Here is an 11,235-nt window from a genome sequence, read left to right as displayed (position 1 = left end):
GGGGGGGGGGGGGCGAGGTGGAGTTGCCTAATAAACTGCCTAATGGAATCGTACCTAGAAATATATACAGCATCATTTTTGGTTTGTGAGGCATTTGAAAAAAATCAAAATTTTGGAAGTTCATTAACTCCAAATATTTCATATATAATTAGACCCAATGATATATAAAGATTATATTCTCATTGCTCTTTTCAGCTCACTGCATCAGTACCATGCAACGTTGCGTCTTTATGGAATCTTCATTAACTTTAAATTTTTAGTACCATCTTGGAATTGTTAATTTTTTTTTGAAATCCTTTGTTATTTAGTGTAGTGTAAAGATAAGACTATTCTTTTTTTTAATCTATTAAGCAAAGTATGGAGCCGTTTTGAGAAGAATTATACCATGAAGAAAGATGATGGTTCTATTATTACGTAAAGTTGAGAATTTGTCAAGTACTATCTGGTGTAGACTTATTAACATCTTTTCAAAAGAAAAAGTAAAAATTCCAGGCCCTTACTAGGTGATTTTAAAGTTGATGACGGTCTCGCAAGAATGAAAAGTTGTATGGAAAATCTAATGGTACCGGCGCATGGAGCTGAAAATATTGAAATAAAAAATATCTTTTAATACGTCTAATTATAACCGAAATATTTTGAGTTAAAGGGAATCCAAAACTATATTTAAATATTTCACAAACCAAAAAAGATATCCTACATTTCTAGGTACTGCACCATTGAGTAATTTTGTTCCCATCTAACCGCTGTTGTATCTCTTACGGTTAATGTAATAAATGAATTAAACTCATCTTGACATTAAGGATGTTATGATACAATATGGTGGCCGATAGTCACCTTAGTGACATACTGAACAATTTCTCTTAGAAACTTTACAGCCAACGTCAATATTAAAACAGAAGTACCTACCTAGTTTAGAAAACTCAGTAAACTAAAATATTCTTATATTTGTGACTTGCATTGAATGAAAAAGTAAATAAGTAAATAAGTAACCAATTACTTTGCGAAGTTACAGACAAAAGTTTTTTTCTTATTTAAGTGCGAGTAAAGAAAAGGTAAAAGTACTTTTGTAATGCTACAGAAGTTTAGTGGGTACTTTTTTTAATCTTGCAAAATATACGGACGATTAGTGCTACAATCGAAGTCGACACAATAAAAGCAAAACATTTAACAGTGAACATTTAAAGCGCGATATCAATTAACATTTGCTCTTAATCCGTCCCTGATCAAAAGTTATACTCAAATGAATGTTTATATTCGAATTATTATAGATACTTTGAGTAAATCCATTAGCAAAGTATATTTCATTAACCTCGGTAAATAAACAATAATTGGACCACCTGTAAAAATGTAGACGATAAGACACGTTGAAAAAATAGGGCAGTATCACATACAGAGTGTCGAAGCAAATATGAAAATGGCAAAGCTAAAAATATCTGGGAGGACCTGAAATTATGAAACAAAAGCTGAAATGATCTTTTTTGACTAAAATATTACTAATTTAGAACAACATTAATAAATATTTTGCTTTAGGGTAAAGTGTAGATTGTGAATTCTTCAAAATATGAAATGCCAGGGTAGCAATCTTTACGAAAAGGTGGCAAAGGCTCCTACGGGGCTGGTTTATGACTCTTCCTTTCGACAGTATCAGAATTTTAGAGGCATACTTCATGAAGAGAATTTAGGTTGCCTTAATTTTGTCTAATTATATAATTAAAATTCGATCAAATAAATTTGTTGTTGTTACAAAGTCCCGCTAGGTGCGCTGCTGTAAGAGCTATTGCTGCAGTTATCTCGTTCTTTAGGGCGAGACTTCACCAAACTAGGTTAGGTCGCTGGCCGTTGCCGCCAGCCTAGGCCGCATATGCGGGCAGCTCTTCACAGCATACACACGCACGTTCATTCAAGTTAGTTTGGAATGAGCGATTGAAGTACACGATTGAAACAGTGAAACATTATCATTCCTTCTTAATTTGTTTAAAAGTTTATTTATACTGAAACAGTTTTTACTTAAACCAGAGCATACCTATATATTATGTTTTTTCCTATATTGTTTAATGTTGGCTATCAGTTTTAAGGACAATATACCCTAATTAAATGTCATCGTTGTTATTAACCAATATTAACAAGAATAAACAGCTAAGTAAAATTACTAATCTGGTGTAGTCAAATTCACTTCCGCGTCAAAGGCGTTATAAAACTGTGACAAATCATCGGATTTGTTGCCGCTCTAGCCCAGTTTGGTGAAGTCCCATTTGATACCATTTGACAATGAAGTTTTGAACTTCAGGAATTTGCAAAATAACGATTTCATGGAATGTCCTCGAAGGACCTGATTTGAAGTTTGTGGTTTGAGTGAAGTGGCGTATTGCCATTTAAAATAATATACAATCATTATAATTTCATACTGCAGGTGAACAATATGATTAAAGTAAAGCAAAGCAAATTATATAGACAAGTAGGATAATAAAAGTTAAAAAAATAATTCGAAGTGGTCTGTATTCTATCGAAACTACCAGACGCGGATCGTGATTTCGATCTTTTTGGATCTCATCAGCGGGTTGCAGACAGCTCCGACAGAACACAGACCAACTTTTACCTGCTGTCTTAATAGTGCGTTTTAGAAAATACCACAAATGGCGCGGTAACCGCCATCTGTAGTACGATGCTACATTTTAGAATTACGTATGCTCCAACAAGGTCCATTTAAATATATGGATATCTACTTGCTGAAACGAATCCCGGCGTAGCTAGCCTTAACGTGATAGCCACGTTACCATAATCAAATAAAATAATTCGAAGTGGTCTGTATTCTGTCGAAACTGCCAGACGCGGATCGCGATTTCGATCTTTTTGGATCTCATCAGCGCGTCGCAGACAGTTCCGACAGAACACAGACCAACTTTTACCTGCTGTGCGTTTTAGAAAATACCAGAAATGGCGCAGTAAACGCCATCTGTAGTACGATGCTACATTTTAGGATTACGTATGCTCCAACAAGGTTCATTTAAATATATGGATATCTACTTGCTGAAACAAATCCCGGCGTAGCTAACCTCAACGTGATAGGCACGTTACCAGAATAGAATAAATGGCGTTGGTGGTTATAGTAGAATATTTCCTTAAACAGACAACAAAATGCAGGGGCATTTAAATTTACGGAATAATTTCAGCAAGATGTAACTATTATTCACGAAATAAAGGTTGAACCTAACATGGAATGCCCCTCAGGGAACGTGAAACACGGGAAAATGCTAAACACTCTGTATATGATACACCGAAGACCTTCTTGTATCAAATATTTTGGGGATGAAGCGGGACCATGCTTTAACACACGGAAGATCGCGATCTAGTATTAATTAATGGGGTTAAGACTAAAAAAGACAATTGAAAGTTAACGCTCACCTTTGACGTCATCATCTTCGAGGGTGGTCGAACTGTCTGTTGACTCTTTTACTTGCGATCCATCGCCCTTCTTTACCACTATACTCCGACCTGAAATCACATCTGAAATTATCGATACATTTTGTTTAGTGTATGCCGCAATTGGATAATTTTTCTACAGACATGTATTATTACAACCACTGTCTCGTGATTAGCTCTACTGCACCTATATTTTAGTACTGTAAGTAATTATATTTACATGTATATATAGTTATTGTAGCTCAGGCATTGATTTTGTGGCGCCTAAACTTGCACTGTGGCCACCATCATATGAGATGTCTTTTACACACGGTGCCATCTGTGATCGAAAAACAATTTTAAAATATTTTTTACTGTGTTAAATTGGATTAGGTTAGGTTACGGGTTGATCAGGCTTCACCCCTGCCCCGGCAAATAACACATTTGTTGTGTTTCCATTACCATTTCTTGAACTTATCAGATGAATATAATTTACCATTGGAATATTAGATACAATAATAAATTACATTTACCTGATAAGTTCAAGAAATATCTAATTATTCACATTTTTGTAGTGTTGCTCTTCCACTCACATTTATACTACTTACATAATTTATTAGGGTACAACATACACCTCATGGTATACAAGAGGGTGCCACATTTACAATAATTTGATGCCGCAGAGTGTTACAGATAAGTATATATATATGAGTAAATTTTTGCAAACATTTTATTAGAATTACACATATGCAAAAATATCAGTAACGTAAGAATACTTCCTATGACGTAGACAGGAACGCCCCGAACAGTGTCATTCATAAATTTTTTTAGAACCTTTTCGCCTGGTTATTATGTTCATAGTTGATAGATATCACAATTTCTGTATAAACCTGACTGAAATTATAACATTATTCAACTAAACTTCAATAATTCCTGCATAAAACTGATTGAAATAATAATATTATTTAGCTAAACTGCAATAACTTTTTTGAACCGATTTAAACACAGTGGATATTTATTTATTATCTAAAATTAATCAACACAGACAGTTAACATTAAATGTATTATTAAAGTGAAACTTTTATTGCATCGCCTCAAATTTTTTCGTCCATCTATTCCATGTCGCATTACATTACATTAGGTCTGTTCAAAAAGTATGGCGAATTTTGAACTTACCCTGGTTACGTATATTTGATTATCGATTCTTTTGTGGCCTTATGTTGGTACTCATGTCTCTTACTTATACCGACAAGTTCAGCCATGTTGAATGTTTAGTTAATTTTTGCTTTGCTTGCACGTGTTTTGGCTCGTCTTCGATTTTTGCCTATTCCAAAAAATGGATCAAAAAATGTGTATCAAATTTTGCGTGAAAAACAAAATTAAGTTCGCGCACCTTGGACAAAAGCAACGTTTATCGGTGGTACAATGTTCTCAGAGGGCCAAAAAGATGTGAACAACGGAGAGCGTGCCGAACGCCCGAGCACGTCAACAACAGACAAAAACATTGATGAAGTGAAGAAATTGTGCTGCCCAATCGTCGAGTCATCATAAGAAAAATTGCTGAGGGCCTATACATAACGATTAGTTCCAACTATTTCATTTTTACCAATGATTTGGCCATGAGACGGGTCGCCGCAAAATTCGTACCAAAATTGATCAATTTCGACTAAAAACAACATCATATTAACATTGTTAAGGAGCTATTGGACTCTGTCCGCGACGATCAAAATTTGCTCCAGAGGGTCATAACTGGCGACGAATCATGGATTTTTGGTTATGACTTGGAAACCAAAGCTCAATCATCCCAGCTGCCTCAGGAACTAAGACCGAAAAAAGCGTGCTAAGTTAGGTCGAATGTGAAGGTTTTGCTTACAGATTTCTTCGATTGTAGGGGCGTGGTGCATCATGAGTTTTTGCCATAAGGTATAACAGTCCACAAGGAATATTACCAGCAAGAACAGAAATTGGCTTTTGCACCATGATAACGTCCCTACTCACACATCGTTGCTTGTGCGCGAATTTTAGCCCAAAAACAACACACTAATAATGCCGCAGCCACCGTATTCCCCAGATCTGACCCCTTGTGATTTTTTCTTGTTCCAGAAACTGAAAGGACGATGATGCGCCACCTATATTTTAGTACTGTACTGAATAAGATCACAAAGAAATTATTTTTTTGAAGTGCGTCGAGGATAGGAAAAAATTTTGGCACAAGTGTATAATATCTAGTAGGGATAATTTTGAAGGAGATGGAGATATTCATGAAAAAATAAAAAATTTTGGAAAAAACATAAAATTCGGGATACTTTTTGAACAGATCTCGTACAACTCTACGAATTTTTTTTGAATATCTAAACTGGTCGTTCGGGAGCACAGAAGATAGAAGTCACTTCTTTTTATTGAAGGTTACTCTGTGCTACCCTCTCTTTTATATTTCTATTGAACCTTCCATTTTGAGTTATTCGACTTCTTAGATACCGAAAAACACCAAAACTAACTGGATTTTTCTCTGATCTGCACTATAAATTTTCTTTTGTAGTCCCTGTACTCTAACAACTTATTTTTTGCTTTTCTATAATTTGCGAATAGTATTATAATTAATATTTTAGTAGGTGCATTTCACAGGAAGGAAAAACTCTATTTGCTTTCCACTTTTACTAATATACCAGACCAAACGACCATAAAACTTACAACAAAATAAATACCGTTTAATAAAAATCAATATAGAGTTTCGTTTAATGTCACTGATTAAGTATTAGGTCTAAAATAAACCATGTGCAAGTGTGGCTAATGCACCAAAGGTTTCGTATCTTACGAAATACATTTTACGAAGAATAAAAGTTTCGATCATTACATTAAAAAAATTAGACCCCATATTTCTAAATACTTACATCTACAAAAAAAATATAGTTATAATACAATACTGCTTGATTTATTTATGAATTTATTCCATAGGATCTTCTTTCAATCGAACATTCAAGGTCCTGTAGCTTAATTAAACTTGATGCATCCAGAGTTACGGTAAAAAAAATAAATTCTCTAAAGTTACCTCAACTACTTATTTTAAATTAACTTCAGAGAAACTTTTTGTTATGAAATGAAGTGCAGGTATACAGGACGTAGCTTTATTTCCTAGTGAACTAAGTAGTCCCAAATGTTACTGATATTTTTGCAAATATTTTTCGTAATAATATCATTTCATGCTGAATCTAAATAAAAACAATAATCACACTGACACAAAAGCAAAATAAACTCAGCAAAAATAATGATTGGTTAATATCGTATGTTGGACAAAATTAGAAAATAAAAGCCCAATAAAAAAGGAAACAGTTAAAACAATAAGAAATGCAATAGCTAATTAATACGATGTTTCAAAAATCTTAGTTTTTAAGAGTTAAAATAGTTTCTGTTTTAACATTTTATACATTTTTTGAGAGAAAATAATCAACTTTAGAAGCAAATGTTTTTAGGACGATATACAGTAACTGTCATTTTTTAAGGTTAGGTAGTTCCATAAACTCTCAAAAGATGAAATCATGAATGAATAGTCAGTTAAAGAGATATGAAATTCGAATAATACTAAAAATGGTAGTTGATAAGCAATAATAGTATCTATTGTTACATTATTTGGCCTTACGGATTTTTTCTGAGTGATTTAGAGTTAACCGGAATATGCCAAACTATTTTAAAAATACGTCGAATCGCTACTACTTATTATAAAAACATTGCACATCTGTTGTAGGTACTACTACGTAATAATTTAAACATAAATAATGTATTAATTAATGTTATTTTTATTATAATCTGATAAATGATCATTAATCTTTTGTGTATGGTACAAATTGTTTAGAGAAATGTCATTATCTAATTTATTTTTAATACCATTTGAGGGCTAAAATTTTTAAAATTAAAAATTGTAATGACAAAAAGGTTGCTCAAACAAATTATAAGTTACAGGCTTGCAATTTTCTAAAAAAAAAAAAACTGTAGCGGTTTCTCAACGAAAATTTTTCTTGTTAGGGATGAAAAAATCAAGAAACAACGAAAATGTGAAAGCGTTGCGTTGGTGAAATAAGTACACAACAGACTGACACAGACATGAACAACACTTACTTGAAAAATTTCGAGTAGCTAACATAGTAGTAAGTATAGCACCCTAGAATTAAAAAAAAAACAGGACATTGAATTTTTCAATCGGACGCTATCGACAAAATAACAAAGCATACCTTGAGTTTACGTCTCGCATTGAATTTCTTGAGGCAGTCGACAGTTTCCTGTCTATGAACAACCGATGCAACGCGTTCTCTTTGCTGAAAATAAAAAAATACATCATTAGCAAATCATATTTCGTAACGATGTGTATAATGTAGCTTTGCTTTCTTTTCAGGTTTTTATTAAATAAAACAAAAACCGAAAGTGTATTCAAAAAAAGCGCTTCGTACTTGTATATCAGATATCAATGAGAGCTTTGATTCGAAACTTCGAACCTTCTTTTATCTTGTATACATCAAGAGTAATCCATTTNCTAGTCAGAGACATATTAGAGGCAGAAACAGGAGTTAGGAGGGGTAGAGGTAGACCTAGATTAGATTACTCTTCGCAAATAGTTAAGGATGTGGGCTGTTCTAGTTTTAGGGAAATGCGAAATTTAGCTCAGGATAGGAAAGACTGGAGGTACGTGTCCAACCAGTCTTAGGACTGATGACCTTATGATGATGATGAGTATGGAAACATCCATTAAGCAAATAGTTTTTGTTTCCTTGATAGATACTGAGGTGCCAGGTCTTTTATAAATAATTGTTCTGTACGTAATTATGCTCCCCCCCAGCAAAGTTAGACTACATTATTCTCTATCTAGTACCTAACTATTGCTCGTTCTTATTGTATGGCTCTACCTGATTTATAAGCTTCCTAGGAACGAGTGTATATGTTTGGCATGATTATTATGCCGAGATATTATTATTGGGTTTTAAATTGCGTTTACTGACCCATGTTTAAGTTAATACAACCAACTGCTTTAGAGGTATTACCTTCATACATTAGTATTTTCAAATTTTAAAAAAATAATGGTTTATGTACAGTAAAAGCTTCTTATTCACGGTTTCCTTATTTGCGTTTTCATTTTCCGCAGGTGAAAAAATTGCAACCCAGTTCGTGTATTCGCGGCTAAAAATTTCATTATTCGCGGATGCAATCGGTAAACAGAAAAGGATTGGGTGTCATTTATTAAGCGGATTCACCGCAATAGACCGCTTCGTGGGTTTCTATTCTAAACATTGTGATTTAACGCTGCGAAATAAATATGTTATTTTTTGTATAGTAACGAACAAAGTTTCATACTAACTCTGTACGTTTTTGGTTTTCAGCAATATGGTCATTAAAAGCTTTTACAAGTGCTTAAAGTTGATGCTTCTTGTTGATAGTAATTAAAAAAATAAAAAATGGCCTTCGACAGGCTTTAGAACAAAGCTTTATCTATCTTACTACAAAATTTCAAACGTCTGTTCCAAACATTAAACTCATGATATCTAGAACCGATAAGCATGTACTACTGAATCCCCTTAATGTATCGGCATCCTTCGAGTATGTACTGTTGGTACGTGCCGAGGCGACTTTTATAAAAGATGTAACCGACTGGACTAATTCAAAATAAGAAAAAATCACTAATTTTTTTAAACCCATGCCTAAAGCTGATTATAACTATTAATTTTAATTGCGAATTTCTCAATAAATTGATTTTATTCTGATACATATGGTATTGGTTTTATTTTGGAACCTTAGAACGTATCCCCTATTATTCCCTACTAATTACCATTCCATATCCACGGTTTCTGTACTCGTAGCATATTTATGGAACGTATACCCCGCGAATAAAGAACTTTTACTGTATTTCATTTCATTCATTAGAATGGAACAGAAGAAACCATCAGAAGGCGGCTTTGGGTGTATACATAAGTACAATCAAGAATCGAAGTAATGATTCCATGTATACCTACTGAAAATTACGTAGGGTAATCCATATAATTATAGCAACGAAATATATTCACTTAAAAACATGGACATAGAATTAACTGTCTAGCCTCTCATTGGGGATAGCTGCCCATACAGTTATTTCAGCCTAAATCTTATTATTATTTACCTATGTGTACGATTGCTAACCAAAATTCGATTATAGAGGAACGTTACTTTTGTTCCCGATGGTACATTCATCTATCAGAAAAACAAAAACGTAAAAAGAACTTACGCATATCCAAGGATGTTTAAGAGCTTCTGCTGCAGTGATCCTTTTTCCAGGATTCACTGTGAGCATCTGATTTATGAGATTCTTGGCTTCGGGAGTAACAGTGTCCCATTCAGGACTGGGATACTAAAACCAAAGAAAACAGGGGTAAATATGATAAATAATAACTTGTGTTAAAACATACAATAAACATGAAATGCTTTTGTTTTACTCAACTTTATGTTGACTTTCATTGAAATGCTATTCTAATGTCGTTCACTTCAATAGGGGCGGAATGAGACATGCTGGTAAACGAAGTTTAAGTTATGGTAAGTTTTTAATTTTTTGAACATGATGATTTCTATAAACAAACTAGAGTAGGTGGATCGATTTGCGCGTTTCGATGATTTAGGAAGCCGGATTATAGATTCAACCATAATGGGGTTATTGATGGGAATTCAGATTAATGCTAATACAAGTCCTTGAAAGACGGCAACAGTTCTTTCAGGTGGGCCGAGATCACGAAGATCGGCGTAGCATTCTGACGCACGACACTGCAATGTGGATAACGCACTCTAGATGTAAAATGGCCCCCTCTTCGGATTTCTGGACGGGAACTAAATTGGGAGATGTAGTATTTCACGAATCGGAGCGTGGAATGTTGGAACCATTTAGCAAACATGGAAGTTGGAATTTTAAAACTGAGATAACCAGTAGACATTAATGAAGATCGATAGCCAGAAGCTGAAGACTTCTGGAGTGAAGACTTTAGCATAATACATACAGGATCGGTAGTAGGTAATCCGGGGGGTAGGAATTGTAATGAGTAAGAAAGTAGGATAGAGTATAGAAATTTACTTAAATAAATAATACATTAAACATGAAACCGGTACAAATGGTAATAGTGTCAGGGTGTCGCTCAGGGCAAAGCTCGATCCCGGTGCCCTACTCCCCTATTATCCTCAAAAACCATAATATTTATAAATTAAATAAGAATAATCACTTCATTGCAAAATTGTCCTTCCTGTGTATATTTTCGATAAAACATTCTTAAAGGAAAACACAAGAAGCACATGTTCTAACAAATTATTTATTAGCATTGGCATTTATTGTAACTAAGGTTAATATAGTGAAGACGAGAGCTTTTATGTATAAACTTAAAAGATGGAGGATTACAGGAATTTTTGATAATGACCGGTTAGGTCAAACCATTGGTCGAGATTTAATAAATATTTTGTTGAAACATTCTTTCTATTTTTTTTTATTTTTTTTGCGTAATTTTAATTTTGGAATTTACTCCATTTCTACTGCCAATCAGTTTTTAAATGATCATAATGAAGTCCTAATCGTTATTAATTACAATAAATCTTCTTTTTTTGGCATCTGCTGTGTTGTAGACGCGCCTGACATCAATTAATTACTCTAATTTCGATGATGCAAATCAGATGAAAGCCGCCTTAGTAAAATTGATTGCCAAATTTGTTCGTTTATCGTTTCAGGATAAGGGTGTCAGTGTAGTAATAAGAACTAATTATGTGTACCGTAAGTTAAATATATTACCATTAAAAGTTTTATATCTACACGAATATTAAGTTAGTATTATACAAGATGATGCT

At 33.7% G+C, this 11,235-nt stretch overlaps 1 protein-coding gene across 1 annotated transcript in view; it reads right to left on the bottom strand.

Annotated features, from left to right (window-relative positions):
- LOC108735342 (calcium/calmodulin-dependent protein kinase type II alpha chain) overlaps positions 1-11,235 on the bottom strand; it is a 58,658-nt gene that overhangs the window by 44,361 nt on the left and 3,062 nt on the right. The window contains exons 2-5 of the mRNA XM_025980600.1: positions 9,644-9,766; positions 7,626-7,709; positions 7,513-7,555; positions 3,403-3,504 (exon numbers count right to left, since the gene is read on the bottom strand). Of these exons, the coding sequence (XP_025836385.1) occupies positions 3,403-3,504; positions 7,513-7,555; positions 7,626-7,709; positions 9,644-9,709 (295 nt within the window). The 5' untranslated portion in view covers positions 9,710-9,766. The remainder of the gene's footprint in view (positions 1-3,402; positions 3,505-7,512; positions 7,556-7,625; positions 7,710-9,643; positions 9,767-11,235) is intronic.

Source organism: Agrilus planipennis, unplaced genomic scaffold, assembly GCF_000699045.2.
Source record: "Agrilus planipennis isolate EAB-ADULT unplaced genomic scaffold, Apla_2.0 scaffold70, whole genome shotgun sequence".
In the NCBI taxonomy this organism is placed as follows: domain Eukaryota; kingdom Metazoa; phylum Arthropoda; class Insecta; order Coleoptera; family Buprestidae; genus Agrilus; species Agrilus planipennis.
Note: the sequence above shows the minus strand (reverse complement) of the source record. Positions and strands in the feature narration are given on the sequence as shown.